This window comes from Triticum urartu, chromosome 3A (assembly GCF_056163025.1).
Source record: "Triticum urartu cultivar PI428250 chromosome 3A, HENAU_Tu73, whole genome shotgun sequence".
Lineage (NCBI taxonomy): Eukaryota > Viridiplantae > Streptophyta > Magnoliopsida > Poales > Poaceae > Triticum > Triticum urartu.
In genome coordinates this window covers 472,732,905-472,757,570 of record NC_141875.1, presented here as the reverse complement: position 1 = coordinate 472,757,570, position 24,666 = coordinate 472,732,905, and the positions used below count along the sequence as shown (strand labels likewise).

Below are 24,666 nucleotides of genomic sequence, written 5' to 3'. Positions count from 1 at the left end.
CTTCAACCATCATCTGCCTCTCCATCACTACACAGTCTCATGAATTTTGGTACCTCGAGAGATTTGTAGTACAAAAACTACATCAGGATCACATCAACAACAACTACCAAGGAGACAAAATAGCATTAGATCACCAAGGAGACCAAATTTACCTTCGCTACTCATCGTCGTCGATACGAAAACAAGGAACTCTATGCCCACTCCTGTTTTCCTCATCATCACTACAATATTGTAGCATAGTATGATCAGTCCGGTTTTCCTCATCCTTGCTTTCATGTCCATCCTCTACCACCTTTCTTCTTTTCTTGATGCCTTCAACTGTTGCAGCACCAATGATCACACGTTCCCGGTCCCTTCGCACTCTGCTTTGCACCGGAACTTCCATAGAGTCATCATCAGCTTGCAACGGAACTTCCGTAGAGTCATCATCTTGGTATGTTAGTCCACCATCACCGGGGCCCTTTTCCACTTCAGTTTCAGTCACACTCCACAAGTGTCTGTGCTGAAAGTTTTGCACAACTCGCCATTTTCCGTGCAAAAGAGTGTCTGGCAGATAAAACACCATTGTTGCTTGTGTTGTTAGAATAAAGGGATCACTCTTATACCGGCACCTTGCAGTGTTGATGCTTTTGAAGTGGCCATCATATTTGACAAAAGAGTCTCTCCTCTTCTTGCTACCAAGCTCAAACCAGTCACAGCGAAATAAGACAACCGAGCGATGGATGCCTCCACTAGAGTTGTACTGCAACTCTACGATGCTTCTCAACTGACCATAGAAGTCAATGATCTCACCATCATGTGACCCCTCAGTGACGATTCCACTATTCTGTGTCTTCCTTTTTTCCTCGCGGTCAACGGTGTGGTACCGGACACCGTCAGCAATGCATGCTGAATACACTCTCACTCGCTTATCCGGTAAGCATGCCAAAGCAAATAGATCATCACTGACCTTCTTCTCCTCATGCAACTTTCCAATCTGCACAAATAAACCATTTAGCAAACAATGGTATTTAACAATGGGTGAATAACACAGAAAACATAAAACATGCGGCTAAAGATCTCACATGATTCTTAAACCAATTAGCAAACACCTTGGCAACCCTTTTATCAACATTGATATTGCTTTCTTCCTGATTTAACTCTTCCTTGCATTTCCTACAATGCCAACAAAACATGTGAATTAAAACATTAGGCTGGTGCCAACCCAAGCAAAATATATATATATAATGAGTGCACAAGATATAACGTACTCGATATATGGTAGAACCTCGGCGCAATTGCTGAGCACAAACAAAACCATCTTGTCATACTCATCACCAGCCTCCAAGTATTGTGAGGCTCCAAGAAAGTTCACACCATGGTTGAAAACAGAGACATCACCACTTTGCGAATCAGACCGCTCTCTATTTCTGCCCGGCCGGTTCCATCTTGTTTCCACATCACCAAAGTATCTAGAGCAAAAAGTCAAGCACTCGTCAACGACATATGCTTCAGCAATAGAACCTTCAGGTCTTGCTGTGTTTCGCACATAACGCTTACAAGTAAGCAGCCTTCTTTCGATTGGGTACATCCAACCGTATTGCACAAGGCCTCTAAGCATTGCCTCTTTGGGTAAGTGCACCGCCAAATGGACCATCACGGTGAAGAAAGATGGAGGGGAAATCTTCTCGAGCTTGCAAAGAATAATTGGGATTTCTTTTTCAAGTCTTTCCAAGACAGTTAACTTGAGGGTTTTGCAGCACAGTTCTCTAAAGAAATTTCCCAGCTCAGCAACCGCTTCATATATATCCTTGTGCATGATTCCTCGGAGGCCCGCCGGTAAAATCCTTTGGAGGAGGATGTGACAATCATGGGTTTTCAGTACTGAAAGCTTGAATCCATCAGAAGTAACACACTTTGCTAGGTTAGCAGCATAACCATCTGGAAATTTCACCGCTCTTAGGAATTCACAGAATGCAAGCTTTTGTTCTTTATTCATTGTATACCATGCTCGTGGAATTTCAAATGAATCTTCATCTTCATTGTGCTGTAGATGCAAATCTTCTCTTATGCCCATGTCCTCCAAATCAAGCCTAGAACTAACCGTGTCCTTTGTCTTCCCTTCAATGTTCAGAAACGTCCCTAGCAGATTCTCGCATATGTTTTTCTCAATGTGCATTACATCGAGATTATGCCTTAATTTCAGATCAGCCCAGTATGGAAGGTCCCACAAACAAGACCTCCGGTCCCAACATTGACCTTCCTCACGCTTTCTTTTCTTCGCCAGCTTTCCTGGTCTCACATCTTTCACCTTTTCAAGTTGCTGCTCCAGCTCTTCTTTAGTGAATTCAGCTGGCTTGTCACGGGTTTCATTCTCACCATTAAAATCTTTGCTTCTTCGCCAACGATGGTTTCGGGGAAGAAAGCGGCGGTGCCCAATATAGCATATCTTGCTCCTTATTCTCTTTGAGCAAGGGTCTTTGTCACAATGGACACAAGCCTGATAACCCGCTGTGATCCTCCCAGACAGAGTGTGCAGAGCCGGGAAATCATGGATGGACCATATGATCGCAGCACGTAGATTGAACTTTTCTTCCGGACTCAAGGCATCGTATGTAGGTACACCAGTCCAGAGCTGGAGCAGTTCTTCTACGAGGGGCTCCATAAAGACATCAAAATCCTTTCCTGGAGAATCTGGACCCGGGATAAGCAATGACATCATGAAGTTGGACTGATCCATGCATGCCCATGGTGGCAGGTTGTACGGCACCACAAAAACTGGCCACATGCTATAAGACGTGCTCATGTTCCCAAACAGATTAAACCCATCTGTGGCAATGCCAGGTTTTATGTTCCTTGGATCTGCAGCAAAATCAAAATGTATACGGTCAAACTCTTTCCATGCCTCTCCATCCGCTGGATGGCTCAGCTCATTGTCCACAGGTTGCCGCTTCAGCTTGTGCCGCTGTACCTCACGCGATGATTTCTTCGAGATGAACATCCGCTGCAGCCTTGGTATCAAGGGAAAGTGCCTCAGTACCTTCTCCGGTATTGACTTCTTCCCATCAGCATCTTTCCACCTAGATGCATTGCATTTTGGACAGTTGTCATGCTTTGCTAAATCCTTCCGAAACAAGACACAGTTATTTGGGCACACATGTATTGACACATAACCTAACCCCAGCCTGCGGATTATGCTCAATGCTTCATCATAAGATCTGGGAACACAACTATTAGGGAATTGCAAGCTCAAAAGACAGAGTATTGCGTTGAATGCGGCATTGCTAATCCGGTAGAAAGACTTGATGTGGAGTAACTTCACGGTGAAGGTAAATCTTGAAAATTTACCCCCTTCATGAGCTGCGCGCTTCGCCTCCTCTAACACCTCAGCAAACAATGATTTCTGTCCATCAGCACGATCTTCAGCATCGTACAAATCCTTCAATAGGTCAGGAATCCTATCATCTTCATGCCCATCCTCTTCCTCCAAAACAGCATTATCTCGCAAAACCTTTTCCATGAAATCAATGCCAGCATCACCACCACCCATCATATGAGGGGCCTCTGTATCAGCTTCAAAATGTTGAGGTTGTCTGTCTAAAGGTTCTCCATGATATATCCATCTATCATATGTGTTGGACATCCCATTAAGAAGCAGATGATCTTCCACTCTTCCTTGAGCCATTCTTGGATGGTTGAGGCATTCACAACATGGGCAAAGAATGTGAGCATCGTTGGCAAAATTTGCCCGAACAAATGCCATGAAATCATCAACTCCTTTCATATGTTCTTTCGAAAACTTTCTAACTCCTTCTCTAATCCAGCTTCTGTCCATCTACCAAAGACAACAAATTGTTGCAACTTAGCAAATCAATCTAAGTGCATCAACATTAATTATTGAAAATGGATGGAAGTAATGGAAGCTAAAATTCCAGAAAATTTTATATGCTAATTGCCTAACCACAAGGCCTGAAGAATTCTTAACAAACAAGCTGAACAATTCCTAACAGCACATCAAGAAAATTCATCTATGCATTATCTACCAAACAAGCAAGCTATCTCCTAACTACTAACAGTGCATCAACAAAATTCATCTATGCTGAAGAACATCTGACTGAAATCCATCTTCCACTGCTCGGGTGACGAGAGAGGAGAGGGGGGAAGAGGTGAGGGGTGCATACCGGGAGGTGTGCTTGCGGCGGCGGCGTCCCCCATGCTCGGCGAGCCCCCACCACCGTCGGTCACCTACGCCCCTGCTGCCCCCCGCCTCCACGCCCTGCCTCGCCTCCGCCCCCTGCCGGCCCCGCCCCCGCCTCCGCTGCCGGCCCCGCCCCCGCCTCCGCCCCCTGCTGGTTGCTTCCGCCGCGAGGCCGTGGGCGAGGTCACCTGCGGCGAGGCCGTGGGCGAGGTCACCTGGTTGCTTCCGCCGCCGCCCGCCGCCACCTGGTCGAAAGACCTAGAAAAACGCTAAGTGTTGCTCTGTTCGATGCCACCCGCCGCCACCTGGTCGGAAGGTCCCACTTGTCACTGGTATGTGAGAGCCGTGGTTTTATATACTATATGGAAAACTACCCACACATTAGCAACAATCTCTCTCTAGCCCAGCGGTAATGAACGAGCGAACCCAGCGCGAGGTCGTGGGTTCGAGTCCCCGCTAGCGCATATTTTTTAGGGAACTAAACGCTCGCTCAACCACCTGTCAAATGGGTCCCGCCTGTCAGTGTTGCAAATCGTTGCTCTGTTCGATGCCACCTGGTCGGAAGTCCCACTTGTCAATGATACGAGACAGCCGTAGTTCTATATAATGTATAGATAAACTCCCAAATGCGAGCAACTGTCCCTCTCTAGCCCAGCGGTAGCATGCGAGCCAACCAAGCGCGAGGTCGTGGGTTCGAGTCCCGCCTCGTGCATCTTTTTTGGGCGAATTAAGCGCTCGGCCCCATCTGTCAAATGGGTCCCGCCTGTCAATGTGTCCCCCGTCTATCTGTTGAATATTAAAACTCAAGCAAAAATGACACCTAGACAGTGACACATAAGCGAGGTTGCTGAGGTGGCTGCCTAATCATCCTAATTCATTCAAACTCAAGTGTAGTGACCATTTTATATTGGTCGTTATCAGCTACGCATGAGGCAGTGGACAGTGCTACTAGCTTTGCGACCATTTCCTCTAATGAAATTATGACCTTTATGACCAAAATGGTCGTTATGGTTTAGGGTTTAGAGCCCCCCAGACAGCTTTTGACCAATTGGTCTAAAATGGTCATAAATTTATGACCAATTCTTCGAGGGTCACTGACAGAAGGTCATAAGTTGACATATTTCTTGTAGTGAGCAGCAGCAGGCAGAGGTGACTCCTCACCTTGCTATTCATGGCTGGGTCGTACGGAGCAGGGAGGCGAGAGGACGGACGACAGCAAGTTCCAAACGGCGTCAATGGCGGTCAGTGCTCGAGGAAGAAGTAGGAGGGACCCGCGGCTTCGAGTCCGTGGTCCAAAGGAAACGCGGACGACACAGAGCCCGACATGGTCCCTGGAGCTGCTCGGGGAGGAGGACCGCCGCGGCATCGCAAGAGCGGCCGACAGAATCCGAGAAAGGCGGCCTTGGTTCAAGACATTCCTGCACCTTGGCGCCCGGAATCACCATTAGAGGGACTGCAGGAGCAACAATGGAGCTAGGGAATTACCTAGGAGCAAGAACGCACCGGAGAAACGAGATGGTTCAAGGCGGCGTCCAGCGGGCGTGCAGGTCGGAGCTGGAGGCGTGGACGTCGATCCATACTGACGGCTGGCGGATCCCGCTGGTCCCTATGGCTGGTGTTGCAACGGCGAGCAGCGGCGTCCCCAGGAAGCTTGACAAGAAAGGGGATCTAGGGAGGGAGGGAGGTAAAGAGTGAGGTGGTGGAGTGGAGGAGGCCGGGCAAGGGGTTGTGGGCGCATGTCCCTTGGGATGTGACGCTGCTGGACTGACCCAGGTGACCCACTGGTCAGTGGTAAAAGAAGAGGTTAAAAGAAAATAAAAAACAAACAAAATTGATTGGAATACCTCTTTCTCATCTACTACTTCATAAGCTTCTCAGGATTAGCATAATCTAAATGTTTTGGTGCTCAAAACTATACAAAATATCTTGGAAAATTTCATAGATGCTACTACTTATATAATATAAGTAGTATTCTATATTGTTGTGTCTAAAATGAAAATTCCAAACAAGAAGAGAGTCACAGTTTGTATTTGTACGATCATGAACAAGGCAAGTTTCAATTGCTAAATTTAGATAAAGGTTTTTAGAATAAATTGTGTTCTCTAAGCTTGTCGCATGTAATCCATCAACTAAATGTATTATATTCTTATAAGTGCAACCAGCGCTCAATTTTATTTGATTTGGAATTAACAAGGCGGGTTATACATTATATGTTCTCAATAGCTTTATTTGAATAGCGGGTTTTAATGTAGTTTTTAAAAATTCCAAAAAATGATCCATTTTTACTAAAAAATATTTTGATTTAGAAATTTACAACAAAAACAAAATCTGTTCAAAAAATGATATTTTTGAGAAATGTTCGAATTTCATAAAACATAACTATTCTTAAAAATGTTCATCTTTTTAATGAAATCGTTAACTTTTATTAAAAATAAGAAAGTTTTCACGTTTAACCTTATCATCGGCGTTTATTAAAATTGGATATAAAAACTGATGCACGATGGCACATAAAGTATTCCACGCTTCTTTTTTTGCCCGGTGCAATGCACGGGCATTTGTACTAGTATATGGTAAAGTGCAGAAAGCTTCTTATACAATAGGAAAAAACCAAAAAAGACTATACACATCTAACAGTCCGAACGTCCACGAACCTCCTTCAGCTTTGATTCTGGTTTGCAAAAATTCAGACGTGTGGACCGATCACGCGGACCCAGGAAGTGAGGAACCTTCCCCGCGTCAATCACAATCACATCACATATCAATCAACCCAACCCCATAATCTCGGGACGCCTGGCCAAGTGAGAAAACCACCCAGTCCCTCCTCGGCCTTTCCGATTCTTGATTGCCCTTTGCCCTAGCTACCTCTCCCCGATGAGATAATCGATCTCGGTAATGGTATCCGCGCCATCCGCCCCTCCCATCCTATCATCAGGTTGGCGTCCGTCCAGCTGCAATACGATCCAGGTCCAGGAGGAGGAGCAGAGGGAGCTGCGATGGTGAAGGACACCTTGTACTACGACACCTTGGGGGTCAGCACTGACGCCGCCGCCGCCGAGATCAAGAAGGCGTATTACCTCAAGGTGCGTGTCCAATCCTTCAGCGATCGAATGCTGACGGCTCTTGATTTAACTGTTTGGGTTTCTATATAGGCCAAGATGGTTCACCCGGACAAGAATCCCGGGAACCCCGATGCCGCGCGAAAGTTTCAGGTACATTTTCCGCTCCTGTTCTATTGCGTCAGGAATGCAGAGCCGAAAAAGAAAAGGCTGTGTTCTAAGAAAGGCTATTGCAGTTGTGCACGCAAAAATGGTTTTTAGACGACGGAACAAATGACCTGTTCTGGTTTACCAAGACATAAATAAAGCATTGGATCGAACTCTTCTTTGGTGTTAAGGTTTCATAATATTGTTGCATTCCACTTTTGTGAAAAAAGCCTAGTCCCATTGTCTTTGTAATTTAGAGGGTTACTACCTCGGTACGGATACTGATTTATATTGATTAATTATATGGAAGGAATTAGGTGAGGCCTATCAAGTCCTAAGTGATCCTGCGAAAAGGGAGTCTTATGATAAGCGTGGAAAAGAAGGTTTATCCCAGTAAGTCCTGTACTCATTTAGTATTTATATCATACTATATAAATGTATTGAGATATTAAGCTCTACTCTTTTGATATAGTACAACACACAGCAAGCAAATTTTTAAGAAAAAATTAATTGCAACAAAATGTCGATTTAACTTGCATGTGCATTTTATTATCCTGCTGACAGACTTTTAATTGAAGGTGCCACTGAATTTTGATAACGATATTTCAGGGATAATATGATTGATCCAACTACTGTCTTTGGGATGCTTTTTGGGAGTGACTACTTTGAAGATTATGTTGGCCAGCTTGCATTGGCATCCGTGGCTTCCGTGGAGAGTGAGGAAGATTCGGGTAGTCCAGAGGCAAGGGCAAGGATTCAAGAGAAAATAAAGGTTTGCTGCTCTCATAATAGTTAGTTACTCGCTGAAAACTTGCTATTGTTTGACACCAGCACCTTAGTAGCTTCTCTGAACTGCAGTTGTTGCAAACGGAAAGAGAGCAAAAACTTATTCTGAGCCTTAAGAATCGAATTCAACCATACGTCGATGGACAGCAAAAGGAATTTGGCGACTGGGCAAGTGCAGAAGCTGAACGCTTGTCTCAAGCCGGTATCCACATTTTCTTAGAAGCTTAGGAAATTCATTCAAGTTGTGTGGCTCCACATATGCTCATTTCGATACCTACCTTCTCCTGCTATAATTTTTTCTGATTACTTTATGTTTCTGAGGTGTAAAAGAAGTGCTTCTAGGACACTTAATTGCTTAAGTATGTAGCATGACATACAGAAGGCTCACTATCATTCGTTATGAACATGACACGAATCCTATTAGAGCTTCTCAGGGGGTTCATTCGTGTAAAATAATATTTCAGCTTTTGGTGAGGCTATGCTTCACACCATTGGCTACATATATGTTCGACAAGCAGCAAGAGAACTTGGAAAAAGCAAAATGTATATGGGCGTGCCATTCATTGCTGAGTGGGTAAGGGACAAGGGCCACCATGTAAAGTCACAGGTTAATGCAGCTTCAGGTACATCTCAGTATGTTATTTTACCTTGGTCAATTTACTTCCTTTCTGTTAACAATGAGCCTGATCCTATGACAAGCTCTATTATAGGTGCAATTGCTCTGATACAATTACAAGAGGGGATGAAAAAGATTGAGGATGGTGACAACAAGGAAGAGCAGATACTGAAGAGTATTGAGGAGAAAAAGGATGCCATGCTTAATTCTTTGTGGAAAATTAATGTGGTTGACATTGAGTCAACGTTATGGCGTGTCTGTCGAGCAGTAAGCACTGTCCATCTCTGTTCGTTCCTGATGTTTACAGTAGCATGCATGCATGCTTATATTTACTTCTTTGTCTAGTTTTTGAGAGAGAATGCTGTCTCCAAAGATGTTCTCACGTTGCGAGCAAAAGGACTGAAAAAGCTGGGGACAATATTCCAAGTAAGTTATTTTAACCTTGTTACTTCTCCAGGTAGTGTGTTCGGACAGAAATTACAAGCTAATCCAAGTAAAAAAAAAAAACTCTTTTCGTTTCTGTACTGCTTTGGGAGTTATTTTTTCTGAGTAATCCATGAAGTGGAACTGTGGAAACCACCCCCTGCGTAAAATCTGCTTGGAAGGTATACGTAAATCCTCCTGAATAAGTGCAAGGAAGTTGATATTCTGTAAACCTGTAAAATTTCAAGGTCAAACCCAATTCATTTGATGATAAATATGAAAAAAGCAAACCCTCTCATTGCTCGCCTAGCATCCTCGGGGACACCTAACTGTGTACGCCGCCTCAGGACTGCGTCCGGTAATTTCTGCTCTTCTATCAATGCAAAGATACGCGTGAAAAAAGAAATCACACTATTCGTGTTGAACTGGTCCTTTTGTATGTTTCAAATGCTACTCAATCTGATATTGAAGCTTTGCATTTTTATAGAGTATGAAATCCTATCCCCTAAATATGTTTATGTTTATAGAATATTTAGGACATCTATACGTGGTTTGTATTTCGTTTTTTAAGAAGAGTGGTTTCCCCATGATACTTTCCTAGGGTGATATATTTTCCGTTGTGAACTCTTGTCTGTTTCCTCCTTATTTAATGGATGGATGAGGCAAAGTTGTTGCCTCCATTTCAAAATAAAATAAAATACATCACATGTGTAAGGATCAATGTATGGCTGCGGAGAAGCTTGCCTTTCAAATAAATTATTTCACAATTTTTTTCACTGTTGGAAACTAGTTCAAAACTGTTTTTGTCGCTTAAAAAATATTTTTGCCTTCTACTTGCATCACTCCATGTACCTCAAGCGAACACGAGTTCATGACAGATTTATGTGCACACGCTGGAAGTTTGGAATTGAGCTGTGTATTGTACGACTCCCTTCGTCCCAAAATAGGTGTTTCAACTTTTAATACGAGGGAGTATGTTTTTGGCCTTTCAGTGTTCTTCTGAATTGTTTGTTCGAAGCGCCTTGCAATGGTTTGAGTCGGAACATTTATTAAGGGTCAACCTTATTGGTTTTTCAAGTTTATTTAGGTATCAAAACAAATACAGACTTGGACGACATTAGTAGAGGAGCACGCCGTTCTTGATTTATTGGCACTACTCTTAATTACTCCCTCCGTCCCATAATATAAGACGGTTTTTTGGCACTACACTAGTGTCAAAAAACGTCTTACATTATGGGACGGAGGGAGTAACATCTATCTAATCCTTTTAGTCCTCAGTTTTGGTTTTTTACACCTAGCTCAGCGTGCTTGCTTATCTTTTAGTAGTAGTACTAATGTTGCAAAATCATACTGAATAATTTGAAATTACATGATCATTTCCCATGTAAAATCAGGGCGCGAAATCACCCTATCATCGCGAGAACAGCCTGCGTGTTGAACGTCGCACGGCGGAGGAGACGCCGTCGAACTGACCGGAACGGATCCTGTGCCACCGGCGGCCGAGGCTTTTCCCCAGAGCACCGTCGAGAGTCCATGGTGGTTCTTTCTTGTGATCTGTATAAACGCGAGGCATCAGGTCGATTCAGGACATCTTGTTGTGGTAGTACTAATAATATTTCAGGCACTGTCTATTGATCTGATCAGAAAAATATCAGCAAGTATAGATATGGCTGCGATCTGAACTCGAACCGATGGCATGTACTGTATACTCCAACATAATGCGTACAATCAACTTCGGATATTTTGGAATGTGTTCTTTCACTGTTCAGCCGGTGCTTCCTCCCAGGTCGGCCCAAAACGTGGCACGCCCGGAGAACACGTGTCGTTCTCCTCAGGTAGACATTGAACTCGTGGCAGCATGCATGCACACGTGGTGCCCCTGTGCTTATCGCCCTGCCGCCCTGCTCCTCGTACATATACGTGCGTTGTGTCGTATATCATGGTGCCACACTGACTTGCAAGCCACCGCCCCAAATTGTGAAACCCCGTCAGAACGAAGCACCGTCGAGAGAAGTAATGGCGGACTACGGTGGAGAGTACGGGCACCCGTACCCGCGCGTCGACGAGTACGGCAACCCAGTGCCGCCGGTCGACCAGTACGGCAACCCCATCCCAAGGGAACCGGGCCAGGTTCCGGCGTACACCTGGGGGGGCGCCGCTCCGCCCTACAGCTCTGCCGGCGCGGGCGCGGTGACGTCGGCCGACTATGGAGCGGGTGTCACGCCGGGCTACGGCATGAGCGGCGCCGTGCACCCGCAGGAGAGCGTGGTAGGCGGTGCCGTTTTCCCGTCCGGCACGGCGCACACGCACGAGGGCGCGCTAAGCGGCAGCCTCGCCCCTGGCGAGACCACGGCATATGCTTATGAGGGCATGGTCGGCAGTGGCATCGGCACCGGCGACCAGATCCAGCCCACCAAAGAGGGGCACACGACGCTGGGCGAGACTTTGCGGCGCTCCTCCAGCTCTAGCTCCAGCTCGGTACTCCATTTTTCACTCGTTTAATTTGTTCAGCATGTGGGGCTTGATTCGGTCGTAGGAGGACGCGTACTACTTGACTCACTATAACTGGCTAATGGCGTAATGGTTTACGTGTGGTGAGGTGGTGCAGTCGTCCGAGGATGACGGGCAAGGCGGGAGGCAGAGGAAGAAGAAGAGCATGAAGGCGAAGATAAAGGAGAAACTCCCGGGCAGCCACAAGCAGGAGGAGCACAAGGCCGGGCACACGGTGCCACCGGCTGGGACGGGGACGCACGAGAAGAAGGGCATCATGGAGAAGATCAAGGAGAAGCTCCCTGGACATCACTGAGCAACATCAACATCTGCGCGCCTCAGTTGACACGGATTCGCTTCTTGGACCATGTACGACCTAAATTATCACTCGCTGGTCTGTAATGAGCTCGCTATAGCCTTCTGTATAATGATCAAGGGTATTTCCTTCTGCCTTCTTCGTGTGTGTGATCGGTGTTGATAGTTGTATGAGCTAGATTTGGGGTTGTTCGTGTTGGTGTATGCTTAGAGCTTCTTTAGGACTGCTCTGCTTTTTAAAATTCAGCTCCGTTTCAGAAAACACATCCCAAATAGAGTAGCTTCATGATATGCCGTTTAAAAAAACTAAAATTTGAGTACAACTTCCATTTTTTTATGAATCTGAGTACAACTTTCAATTTTTTATGAAGCTTTCCAGTGATGCTTCAAACACTCTAGAAGCTGAAGTTGCATGGAAATTACTCACCACTGCCATCAGTAAATGAATACCCCTTCGTTTCTTCTTCTCAACCAATCAAATAAATCATTTTTACCAAATTTTCCATTCCTAGATGAAAGCCAAACATTTTATTGGGTAGTGCTACAACTTTCAAATGAAACTGTTCTAAAGTAAATTTAATGAAGCGAAACTGATTTTGGTAAAACAGAATAGTCCCAAACAGGCTCTTAATATCTGTGCTACCATACGTGTAGTGCCTTTATACCATTTCTTTTCTTGAAATGTAGTGCCTCTGTATACTTTCTCACCCGCTCACCTATAAGGGCGTCTACACTGTCAAAAACGTTTTACAACGCTTTATTTTTGCTTTATTTTTACTTTTAATGTCTTAGTTGGTAATTTCTGTCGAGGCTCCCCTCGACTTCCTTGACATGCATCTTCCTCGTTCGATCGCCCGGTTCGCTCGGACGCAAACATACACCCACATCTCCCACATCCTCCTTTTTTCGACCCAACCCGCCTAGGGTTCCCAACCCCCTTATCCACCGCCGCGCCATGCTACTATTTTCCAAGCGCAGTTTGAACATGCAACTATTTCTGAGTGATTTTGATAATTATTAATAATATGTAATTCATTGAGTTAATGCTATTTCAAAATAAATATTTCAGAAAAACTTAATGATCGTTATGGGATGAATTAGAAAGTGAACTTCTCAAAATGCTAAAGACAAAAGATTGGCTCAATCCCAAAGCACAAGACTTTACATTTTACTTTTAATGATCCAAGATCGCATTGAGTTTATAGAAAAAGCCAATACTATTAAAAAGGGATGAGGTGTTGCTTAATGAGTTATTTGCTCAAAATGCTTAGTGATATGCTCCAAAAATTCTCAACTACTTTCTCATATCCATATATGTCCCAAACCAAAAGTTAAACTCGGCCCCAACGAAACTTTCTATCCGGCGCCACCGAATTCTCTTGACATAGCCACTGCCAGAAACCCTAGTCACTTCGGTCTCACCGATAGGGATCTCGGTCTCACCGAGATGGGATTGCAACCTTTCTGTTTCCCTCCACAACGTTCCGGTCCAACCGAGATGAGCGATCGGTCCCACCGAGATTGCAATGCAAACTCTCTGTTTCCCTTTCGTAACGTTTCGGTCTAACCGAGATGAGCGAATCGGTCCCATCGAATTTTTCTGACCAACTCTCTATTTTGCTTATTACCAAAATCGGTCCCACCGAGTTTGTGTAATCGGTCTCACCGAGATTATGTTATGCCCTAACCCTAATTGAATCGGTCCCACCGAGTTGACATGTCGGTCCCACAGAAAATCCTAACATTCACATTTTGAACTAAATCGGTCCCACGAAGACATATGATGGTGAACTGTTTGTGTGCCAAATATATGTGGATGACATTATCTTCGGCTACACTAACCAAAAATACAGTGATGAGTTTGGACACATGATGCAAGAGCAATATCGGATGTCCATGATGGTGAGCTAAAGTTCTTCCTTGGTCTTCAAATACGACAGCAAGGCAACGACATCTTCATATCTCAAGAGAAATACCTCAACGACTGCCTGAAGAAGTTTGGAATGCAAGACTGCAAAGTTTACACGACGCCAATGCCAACCAAAAGTCATCTGGGTCCTGACGTCAATGGTAAAGAGTTCGATCAAAAGGTATACCGCTCCATGATTGGTTCTTTACTTTATTTATGTGCATCTAGGCCAGATATCATGCTTAGTGTTTGCATGTTTGCCCGATTCCAAGCGGCACCAAAGGAATCGCATCACTTAGCTGTGAAGCGAATTCTTCGATATTTGGCTTACACCCCAACACTAGGATTATGGTATCCAAAGGGCTCAGAGTTTGATCTAGTTGGATTATCGGATGTTGATTATGCTGGTGACAAGGTGGATCCCAAGTCTACATCAGGCACATGTCACTTTCTGAGACGATCACTTGTTTGTTGGTCTTCAAAGAAGCAGAACTAGGTATCTCTCTCCACTGCTGAATCTGAATACATTGCTGCTGGATCTTGCCGCGCTCAGCTTCTATGGATGAAGCAAACACTCAAAGACTATGGTATCCATCTGAAGCAAGTACCACTCTACTGCGACAATGAAAGCGCCATCAAGATCGCCAACAACCCAGTTCAACACTCAAAGACAAAGCACATTGAAATTCGTCATCACTTTCTCAGAGATCATGTCATGAAGAAAGATATTGATATCATTCGCGTCAACATTGAAGAGCAACTGGCAGATATCTTCACAAAGCCCTTGGATGAAAAAAGGTTTTGCAAGTTGCGGTGTGAGCTAAATATCTTGAAATCCTCAAATGTCCTGTGATCAGGCATACATCCTAACACTTATGCATGTCGATGACTTAGATGTGCAACACATGAAGTAACGTATATCTTCAATTAATGAAGACTTACACTCTAAGTGTGAATACATTAACGCGAAATTTGACTTCGGAGCACCACGATAATTGTGCGCCGTGTCTGGGTCTAATACTTCCTATACGGTGGGTAACGCCACCACCAAACTTTTGTTTGGAATTATTTCTATTGGCGTTACATTTGCAAAGTCTTCGCATTTGGTTTATTTTTCATATTAACATGTATTCATGTTTATCTTCACTATATTGATTTGGTCTTATTCGGATATGTTCATATATTAGCATTCTGTCCTATACAGCATTCACTTATAGCTATCTCTTCTCGTTTGAATCTTTTGAACTAAGTGAATGTGATCGGACCCTAACCTCTCTATGCTCCCCTCTCAAATCTATCTATCCAAATCATATGCATTCTATTGAAACTGTCGAATGTCTTCTCTGCATCCTTGTCAGTAGAAGATACAGAGACAAACATTAAATCTGTTTTAAATGCTCAATCCTTTTTGCCTGAAACCCGGATAAGCGGGAACGACCACCCGACAATTCAGGCGTGCGTGGGAACATGGAACAACTTCCAATGTGTTGCATGTTCGCCACGTGTCCCTTAGATGTGAACAGCCAGGGGCACCTGCACAATAACGTTGTGCCATCCCTGTCCTTATAAATACACGCCACACCCCAGTCATTATCTCTTCTTCCACTTCTCCTTCTCACACAAACCCTAGCGCCACCGCTAGCGCTCGACGATGCCGATGACGAAGCGCTTAGCTGCCGTGACCTCACCGACGCCGTCCTAACACCGGCCGCGGACATCGTCTTCTCCGCCGTCGCCGTAAGTGTCTTCCGTCGGCAAGTTAGGGCATGGAAGATCGAACTGCTCGGCCTCATCTTCTACTCCGTCTAGCAGTCCTTCATGTGGTAAATAAAACCTCTTTTTACAGTCCTTTTGATCCGATAGATTCATCCTTTTCAACCACAAGTGGTTTCTATCCCTACAAATTTGGATCTATCCAGTTCTGTATCTCATAACATGCCTAGTATATTCACTTATGCTTCACAAAGTAGTTAGATTCCTCACTTGTACTTATTCTTGGATTCATACAAATCCAGAACCAACTCTCATCATATGAGTGAATGTCTTTGCGCTATGAGGTCAATGTCTTCTAAACTGATTTAGCTTCAAAATCTTCTGAGAATGCATATGACCTCTTCCCCTTCCCTCGCATATCTAATGCTGTCATAGGTACATGTCCGTGGGAGAATCCCTTGGTTCTCATAGTCTGCATTCATTGGTAGAGTTCTTACAGCGTCACATCAATTCTCCCGAAGCCAGTTCCTGTCTGACCAGCAAACGGAAGCCTTTGCAAGTTCTGAAGCCATTCAGTCTAAACTTCATGGCAACAGAGAAATCAGTCAGGAAGGGCGGCAGACAGCGCCGTGGGAACAAAGCTAAGGACCTGCCACCAGATCTCTATGAGCTATACAAGTCAGATCCTGAAGAGACCTATGGGGAACGCAAGAACCAAATACAATGGATTCGAAGACATTGGGCAGAGGAATGGTTCAAGTACAAATTTTTCACTGACGAATATGCTGAAAAGAATGCCCCTGGGGAGATATTATATACAAAGGTCTTCAGCCCAAGTCAAAGTCCGAAGCCATTTCTCAAGGCTTCTACCCTTGCATGGTCTGTGGACCTCAGCCTGCTAATGCCGACCCATCCTCTCTGTTATGGTGTCGTGAAGACAATCTCTTTAAGCGCAACTTCCAGTTTGCCAAAGAGTCTGCAAAGAAGAACAAGAAGGACCTTGGTCTAGACTTCAACCCGGGTCCATCTGCTTCTCGTGCCGATGGCACCCGTGATGCCGAACCCAATATCATCGGGCCTTTCTACAACCTTGACGGTATCATCTCACACATTGATGTTCGGGGGGCGGCCGTGGTGCACTCTGCAGATGGCATTGATTCTGATGAAGCGCCTGCTCCTCCCATGCCATAGAAGCAGAAGAAACCAAAGTCCTCAAAGCCCTCCTCTGCACCAAAAGCTTCACGTGCGAAGCCTCTGGCCACTGCACCTCCTGAAGCCAGTGTGCAGTCTGAAGATCTCTCTCGCATCTCCAAGACTGAGAAGAAGAAGAAGCCCATCCAAATTTCTGGTCAAGCACTGACCCCAGCTGCCGTTCTGAGGAACGAGAATGAAGCCATTGATCTATCAAGTGACGACGATCTTGGCGATAATGCTCTTGACACTACAAAAAATACACTTCCGTGATGATACGTGTTTGTCACAGTAGGTCGCGTTTTTTGTCATGCATGTACATCCATGACAAATTTATGACAGAATCAAGATAGTCATACTTGTGCTGTCGTAGAAGTGTTCCATGACATTACCAAAATTATCATCACGGAAGTGTCCACTTCCATGACGATAAATCGCGCGTCACAGAAGTGCTTTCGTCAAGGGTGACCGACACGTGGCATCCACCATAACGGAACGCCGTTAAGCTATCGGGTCGGGTTTTGGATCCGATAACCCGTTAACAGCCCCGACCAATGAGGATTTTCCACGTGTAAAATCATCATTGGCTGGAGGAAACACGTGTCGGCTCATCGTTGGGACAGATGTCATGCGCTCATTGGACCGAAGGCGCCTATGATACGGCGACACGTGGCACGGCCCAACAGAGGCCCATTCCTGTGAAAAGGCCGGCATGTTTGACTTGGTCAAAAGGTGGCGGGCCGGCCCACGGAAAGCATGTTATCGGCATGTTCGCATATAGACCATTTACAGCCCGCTAACCCAAGGCCCATTACGCCCTATCCGAGTTGGGCCCAGTAGCGTCATCTGGGTTGTCCAATATGATTCAGCCCGTTTTAACTTCCGGCCCATGTGTGGCCCATGACTTCTTTCGGCCTATATGAGGACCTTTGTAACTCTTGGCCCATTAACGGCCCGTGGTGAAACTAGCCCGTAATGAACAGTGTATCACTTTATACCCATTAACAGCCCGTTATTCCATTGGGCTGTTTCCAGCCCAAGTTATCTTTCGGCCTTCTCAGGGCCCATTGATTCTTGGGCTCATTTGCAGCATTCGGTTACATACGGCCCATTACTGTCATTTTCTGCTTGTGGGCCAAATTCAGCCCGTCGTTACAGTCGGCCCGTTTGCGGACCGTTAATACGTTGGGCCGTTTTCATGTAAAAAACCTGTTTGGCTATTTTCATAGAGTTATCAAATACGGCCTATTAACGTCCCGTTATGGTCCACGAATAGTACGACCCATGATTGGCGAAATGATGATACGCCCCGTAGAAGGCCCATGGATCGTACGGCCCGTATGAGGCCCATGGATAGTACGGCCCGTAGAAGGCCCATGGATCGTACGGCCCGTAGAAGGCCCATGGACCCTATGGCCCGTAGAAGGCCCATGGACCCTAAGGCCCGTATAGCAGGCCGATGGATCCTAAGGCCGGACAAAGGCCCATGGATCATACGGCCTGCAGGAGGCCTATGGTTACAACAGTCCGTGTGTTGCCATGATTATTTTGGCCTAGTTACCAAAAATAGGCTATTTTGGCCACTAGAAAAAAACAGAAAAAGAACAGGAGTGACTACAAGCAAACAACTAAACAAGACAATAAGGAAATAAATAAGCAAGCAATTAACGCTAGCCTATTACCGCTATTACACATATTACATCCACTAGGCATCAAAGTTCGCCACCAGTGCAAATATAGGGAACAAAGCAGCACATTACATACACTGGTCGTCAAAATTGGCCACCAGTGCAAATAAATGCGGCAGCAAAACAAGAGCATAACTGAAACAACTTCAGAAGAGCTCAAGAAACATTATCCTGGGTATCCACCATGCTGGCAATAAGCTTAGCAAGCTGATTAGCTTTGTCCTGTTTGGCGCTAAAATCCTCCAACGCTTGCTGTTGCACCAGAAAGTATGCATCTGAATGCTCCAGGGACTTCCGCAGTCCTTCCGCTTCTTGTCACAGCACAGCTGGTCGATGTCTTTCAGCTTGTAGTTGAGACTCAAGAAATCGAACTGATTCAGACAGTGAGTTTGAATAGCTTGTGCAAGCGGTAGTGGCCAGTAACTCGAACACTAAACCAAGATAGGACTTTGGGGTTGTCTCGCTGTCTTCAAGATACTCTTCCTTAGCTGTTTTATCAGCTTTGTTGGAGACCAACAAGGATGTGTCACTATCCTGAACCTTATCTGCATTACTTCCTTTACCATTGCTTAATAAGGCACTCTTCCCCAATATTCTGTCAGCATTCTAAAAGAATAAACAAGCAGACACATAACAAGTTTAGCATGTACTAGTATATGAAACTCATTTCGGTGAACCAGTTCATTAGTAAGGTGGACAGGATTAAACTACCAAGTCTTCTATTGCCAAGTACTATTACATAATAAAAGCATCAGACAAACATATATCAATGTCCTATGGTCACTGCATTGTCTTGCCAGATCAAAATAGAGACACAGTTCAAATCATATCAGTTCAAGACAAAGCAGCAGTGAAAGAATACAAAGCGTGGGAAACTACACGGCACAACAAGATTTCAGATGGGTACCACGGGTCTACATGTACAATAACACTATTGGCTCTATTGTGATGCTAGTAATGTGCATGATATGAAAGTCAACTGTATACACAATTGAAATTGAAATCAACAGAGCTATTGATAAGAGCAAACCTGTTAAAGAAACATGCGTGAACATACCTGCTGTGCCATTGGAGTTTCGATTGGATCCTTCAGTTTAAAAATAAGTTTGTATGTGTAAATACAGTGATACAAGAGCAAATCAATCATAGTTAAAAAAGGCGCGTCTAAGCGAGCGCTTAAGCGCGCCTAGGCTCTAGGCGTTGGAAAACACATGCACATAACTACGCATAATCTGTGCATAACTGCGCATAAGCATGCGCTTTGGTCAGTAAAGCGCAAGGCGGTGGCAAAACGCACAATTAACGCCTAACACTTTTTTGAACTATGATAGTAATGGAATCTTAAATTAGAACAATTGATCTTCAGGTTTAGGCACTTGTTCTACATGAACAGAGTACAGTAAGATGCAAGAATATAATACTTAAAAATAGAAAATGAGCTCATAGACCTTACCACATTCTTGGTTCGGGACCAGTACAGAACAAGGCGTTCCCAGTCATCGTCCAGTAAATGTGTCTCAGGAGAACGTAAGGGAATTTGATGAGTTTGTTTGCCGGTGACGTACGTTTTCTTCAGGTAATTCTGATACGCACTCTTGAAGATAGCAGAGGTATTAGCACAGGTTACCTCATCCTGAGTTTCCAAATCGGTCCTTCTCTATAGAGAAAAATGGGAAAATTGGGTGTATTATAACCATCATGGAGGTAGGATGTATGGGACGAAGCAAAGTCATTGCCATGAATAACATTACTTACACATAACTCCTGGACAAACACCTGCAACTGGCATTTTCCTTCATCTTCAGTATAATATTTCCAAGATGGGAAGATACGCACATACGATTTAACAACATCAAATGCGACAAATGCTAAACTACGACTAGCTGATTGTGCTTCCGCCACAGGAATAGGCGTACTAACTGGTGGAGTTGGGGGTTCGCCGTGATAGTACTGGCCCTTTGGGCACTGGAGCTGCCTTACTAACTGATCTTGTTTGGGAGCTCTGTGGTGGAGATGGTGCTGTGTCAACAGGAACTGGGTTACTATCAGCTAGGGTTGGGGTTAGATTGGGTGAAGCTGGTTCTCTGTCCATCGTAGTAGGAGTACAATCTGCGAGAGTTTGGGTTATGTGTGGTAGGGCTGGTTCTTGTGCATGTACAACCGGGGTGCTATCTCCACCAAGAGGTAGCACTGTTTTATTTGAAGACCGTGTTTTTAGTCCGCTAGATACTGGCATCACCCGCTCCAATTCAAATGGCTGATAAATAGGAAACATAGTTAATGTACAGACATTGTATGAGAGACAGATGCAATAGATAGTGTGGAAAAAAGAGGGCATGAAATAGTTGACATGTATATTGTTTAACTAAAACGGATATCATAACATAGTTTCACATATATGATGTCTATCTAAACTGGATAGCATAGCATAACATAATTCAAAGACATGATGAATAACTAAACAGGATCACATGACATAATTCACCTACATGTTATCTAAGTAATCAGGATCGCATCATTTAATTCACATATGTGATTTATATGCTAAACAGAGGGCATTCGATATGATGTCTGAACTAAGAGCATGGTGTTGAATATTGTGTATGATGTCTAAACTATGCAATGCAAGACACCGTATGCATGATATGAGCAGTATAACCGTGCCAAGTTAGAGCATACACCTCAGTGGGGGAATAGGACTGATCATCTGTCTCTGAATCCATCTCTGAGGAGCTATCGGGACCCAACAAGAGATCTGCTTCGACAGGTAGCACTGTCTGCTCTGAAGGCCTTGTTTTCACTCTAGATTTTTCCATCTCCCACCCAAATGGCTGATTCACAGGAAGAGTACTTTAATGTACAAACATTGTCGACAAATGGAAATGTAATGAAGAAAAGGATGGGCAAGATATCAAATATATGATGCCTGGTTAAACAGGATGGCATTGCACATTTCACATATATTATGGCTGGCTAAAAGACATGAGACCGCATAATTCCCATATATGATATAGAAACTAAACAGGTGGCATTACAGAACATGTCTAAACTAAGCAGATGACATATATGATGTCAAAAGTAGGCACTGCAAGGCAACATATGCATGATATGACTAACATCATCATGCCAAGGTAGAGCAAACACCTTGGGGGTAAATAAGAGTGGTCAACGGCGTCTGAATCCGCCTCAGAACAGATATCTTCCTCTGGATTACAATCTGGAGAGGGGTGGGGAGGGTTTGCCATTGAACCCACCATGGAGCGATGTCTGCATGACATTGTATTGCCGCGCAAAACTCTTCTCTTTTTCTCGACATGTTTAGCATGACTGTGTACAATATCTGACATGCATACGAAAAAATATGGTGAGATTATGTAAGGAGAGCATGCAGAAATTTAGAGTGATGGTAACAACTAGTGGATCGATGTTTTTCTGTTGAACCAAAATAGCCCTAATGGATCGACGTGAATGTATAGTAATAAGTGATGCAACAAGTGTACAACCTCTTTGCCGTAGCCGTGTCGACCTCAGCATCATTGAGTTGGTCGCTGAAGTAGTTGAGGCAGAGGTGGCTATCGGAGGTGTGGAGGAAGATCTAAGGAATCTGTAGGCGGCGTCTAGGGCACTGCTCTGTTGTGATGGATCGTTCTGTCGTTGGAGCAGCTCCGGTGAGCCGTAAGACGTCAAGGCTGAAGCAGCAAAAGACAAACATCATCAATCTCAAGTGGGATTCTAATAGCATCTCCAATAGATGATGTAAAATGGATGTAAAATTAACATCACCCAAAACCACCTGACTACAACAGGTGAGGTAAAAACTTTTGACTCTGAACTTAACTGTCGAAACTGAAATTCACTGTGGAATCTGAATGCTACTGTCGAAACTGAACGCAATGGTAGCAGAGAGGCACTTGACATGTAGTTTAGGGAGGGCCTGCAGTTCATCTTCAACCTGCACCCCCATGAGCCGCTAGCCACCACCGGTCGAACCGCCGGCCCCAGCGCCACCTCGAAACAACTCGCCATCGCCGCCCCGGCAAGCCCTCTAGGCCCCCCGGCCCCACCCTGAACCCTAAGATAGATAGTGGGGTACCTCTCCGGCGAGCCCCGTCCCCACTGCGGGTGGTTCTTCCTTAACTCCGCCGAGCCCTCCCAACCCCTGAAAATCGACTGACCCAAAAATCGACTTAGTCGACTGAAGTGTGGCTTAATCGAAGCAGAGCAGCAGCACGAGCGAGGAGGAGAGCAGCAGCAGCAGCTGGGCGAGCGAGCGATCGAGTGAGAGCCGGAGCAGCAGCAGCAGCGTGAGCGAGCGAGCGAGAGCCGGAGCAGCAGCAACAGATCCGGCTAGTATGGCCACCGTCGCCGAAGGGGCCTCACACTGGGGGAGAGCCGCCGTGGAGATGTTGCTCGCGGCGCCGGCTTCAAGGTAGCCGCTCCATGGGGGTGCGGGATGGAGCACCGTCGGCGCTGGGAGGTCGAGTTAAGGAGAAGGTGCGATGCGATGAGTGTACATCCTCTTTGGTGGAGCCGAGTAGGCCTCGGCTTCGTCCGAGGAGTCGGTGAGGATGTTGCGGTTCCGGTGGAGCAGGTTAAGGCGGTGCTGTGGGGATGGAGCAGCCGTGATAGACGAGGCAATCGTCGGAGCAGCTCCTTGGAGGTGGAGGACGGGGCGGCTGAACCGGCGGGACGACGAGATGGACGACGGATCCTCATCCGGGGAGGTGCACGAGGGACATCGAGCTGTTGCGGTGGACGACGTCGTCGGGGAAGAGGCTCCGGCTAGGCAGCAGTGATGTGGCAGACGGATGAGGGTGGGGTTTCGCGGCTGGAGCGGAGAGGTTATGGCGGCCTGGGATTTCAAATGGCGAAAAGGGGGCGATGGGAGGGGGTGAAGCATGACTTAGGGATGCGCTTGTCCAAAATATAGGGTGTGTTACAAAAGTACCCCCCACGATTTGAACTAGCGGCCCTTTCAGCTCAGGGTTAGAAGGGGGATTTCGCGTGTCGGGATTTGGCAGCTGGAGGGAGTTCTCGCGCACGTTGTAATTTCGGGATAGCAAGGCGCGGGTTGTGAAGGCACCAGTTTTGGGAGCACGATATCTGAATTTTCAGGATATAACAAGACACAGGTTGAATTTTAGGGACAAGCCTAACGTGTAGTAATATTGTACTTGTACGTACCAAATCAATTCGCACTTCCCTCAACCAAAAAGAAAACGAAAAAAATAAAACTATTCACACCACATAAAGAGAGAGTCTTGCCCCGTTTTACTATACAAATGCTATTCAAAGCTACTCCCTCCTTCCATCTATATAGGGCCTAATGCGTTTTTCGATGCTAACTTTTACCAAATATTAGGGCAATGATATACACCGTTAAATTCGTCTGTGAAAGGTTCTTTCAATGATATAATTTTCACATTGTGCATGTCATGTACTATTAATCTTTTCAATAGTCAAAGGCGGTCTTAAAAATCTCATTACGCCCTATATAGATGGAAGGAGGGAGTACGAATCCATGTTATGTCCGATTAAATTTTTTCGCTTGCTGTATAGTGCATGTAACCTACTCATACCAACATTTTAGTGCATTCCAAATGTCTATACTACCGCTGCAATTTGAACTAAATTTGAATTCATTTCTCTATTTCAATAAGAATCTACAATCATGATTGTTGCCAACTTCAACCATCATAGTTTCTTTGCTATCCGCCAGATATAAATCGGATGACCTATAATGCAAGATGGCAGGCACACCATCATCAACAACTCCGTTTTTTTATAAGAGTAGAGATAAAGTATATTAAATGTAGTATAACATGTTCATAACCACACCATGTGTATCACCATTATATATATTCACACATGCGTCGGTTTGAAACACTATGATAAATTCTTCAAATATCCGAATTCGCTTTTTGTAATGAAATATATGTGATCTCTATTCGTCTTTTACACCCACACAACCCTCTTATCTTTGTAGCTAGCGCTAACTTTCTCTTGTGCATGCACATGCCCGCATCCCTCTCACCCTCCCTCAGCATTCTCTAGCTCCATCGTGCAAATTCGTCTTTTCACTTTAGGTCGTTCACCCACAGTGTGTGTAGGCCCCCCAGCTCCTTCTTTACAGCACACATCGATCGATATGCCTC

At 45.1% G+C, this 24,666-nt stretch overlaps 4 protein-coding genes across 6 annotated transcripts; 2 read left to right on the top strand and 2 right to left on the bottom strand.

Moving 5' to 3' along the window:
* Window positions 1-157: 157 nt before the first annotated feature.
* LOC147980146 (uncharacterized) lies at window positions 158-1,366 on the bottom strand. The gene is made up of 3 exons (XM_087516831.1): window positions 1,251-1,366; window positions 1,065-1,155; window positions 158-976 (listed from the first exon to the last, which is right to left on the bottom strand). The coding sequence occupies exons 1-3, from the start codon at window positions 1,298-1,300 to the stop codon at window positions 158-160; spliced, it is 960 nt and encodes a 319-aa protein (XP_087372957.1). The 5' UTR covers window positions 1,301-1,366.
* LOC147980145 (uncharacterized) lies at window positions 1,314-3,814 on the bottom strand. Its single transcript, XM_087515490.1, has 2 exons — window positions 1,398-3,814; window positions 1,314-1,338 (listed from the first exon to the last, which is right to left on the bottom strand). The coding sequence occupies exons 1-2, from the start codon at window positions 3,812-3,814 to the stop codon at window positions 1,314-1,316; spliced, it is 2,442 nt and encodes an 813-aa protein (XP_087371616.1).
* Window positions 3,815-6,925: 3,111 nt separating this feature from the next.
* On the top strand, window positions 6,926-10,946 carry LOC125548517 (chaperone protein dnaJ 10-like). Of its 2 annotated transcripts, XM_048712101.2 has the most exons (9): window positions 6,932-7,257; window positions 7,327-7,386; window positions 7,691-7,773; window positions 7,990-8,152; window positions 8,239-8,368; window positions 8,631-8,789; window positions 8,877-9,049; window positions 9,128-9,208; window positions 10,600-10,946. In XM_048712101.2, exons 1-9 carry the CDS (start codon window positions 7,171-7,173, stop codon window positions 10,675-10,677), a joined length of 1,014 nt encoding a protein of 337 aa, XP_048568058.2. In that variant the 5' UTR covers window positions 6,932-7,170; the 3' UTR covers window positions 10,678-10,946. The 2 variants fall into 2 exon arrangements, with proteins under 2 accessions (XP_087403515.1, XP_048568058.2); XM_087547389.1 differs by having other exon boundaries at window positions 6,926-7,257; window positions 8,631-9,049.
* Window positions 10,947-11,120: 174 nt separating this feature from the next.
* Window positions 11,121-12,143, top strand: LOC125548515 (dehydrin Rab25-like). Of its 2 annotated transcripts, none has more exons than XM_048712099.2 (2): window positions 11,121-11,683; window positions 11,805-12,143. In XM_048712099.2, the coding sequence occupies exons 1-2, from the start codon at window positions 11,222-11,224 to the stop codon at window positions 12,009-12,011; spliced, it is 669 nt and encodes a 222-aa protein (XP_048568056.2). In that variant the 5' UTR covers window positions 11,121-11,221; the 3' UTR covers window positions 12,012-12,143. The 2 variants fall into 2 exon arrangements, with proteins under 2 accessions (XP_048568056.2, XP_048568057.2); XM_048712100.2 differs by having other exon boundaries at window positions 11,123-11,683; window positions 11,814-12,143.
* Window positions 12,144-24,666: the final 12,523 nt, after the last annotated feature.

Coding starts and splice junctions, on each gene's coding strand:
- LOC125548517 (XM_087547389.1), top strand. CDS start 7,171: ATGGTGAAGGACACCTTGTACTACGACACCTTGGGGGTCAGCACTGAC. Junction 7,774..7,989: donor GGAAAAGAAGGTTTATCCCA/GTAAGTCCTGTA, acceptor ACGATATTTCAG/GGATAATATGATTGATCCAA. Junction 9,050..9,127: donor TATGGCGTGTCTGTCGAGCA/GTAAGCACTGTC, acceptor TTCTTTGTCTAG/TTTTTGAGAGAGAATGCTGT.
- LOC125548515 (XM_048712099.2), top strand. CDS start 11,222: ATGGCGGACTACGGTGGAGAGTACGGGCACCCGTACCCGCGCGTCGAC. Junction 11,684..11,804: donor CCAGCTCTAGCTCCAGCTCG/GTACTCCATTTT, acceptor ACGTGTGGTGAG/GTGGTGCAGTCGTCCGAGGA.
- LOC147980146 (XM_087516831.1), bottom strand. CDS start 1,300: ATGGTTTTGTTTGTGCTCAGCAATTGCGCCGAGGTTCTACCATATATC. Junction 1,156..1,250: donor GAGGTTCTACCATATATCGA/GTACGTTATATC, acceptor TTGGCATTGTAG/GAAATGCAAGGAAGAGTTAA. Junction 977..1,064: donor CTAATTGGTTTAAGAATCAT/GTGAGATCTTTA, acceptor TTATTTGTGCAG/ATTGGAAAGTTGCATGAGGA.
- LOC147980145 (XM_087515490.1), bottom strand. CDS start 3,814: ATGGACAGAAGCTGGATTAGAGAAGGAGTTAGAAAGTTTTCGAAAGAA. Junction 1,339..1,397: donor CCGGGCAGAAATAGAGAGCG/GTCTGATTCGCA, acceptor ACTTTCTTGGAG/CCTCACAATACTTGGAGGCT.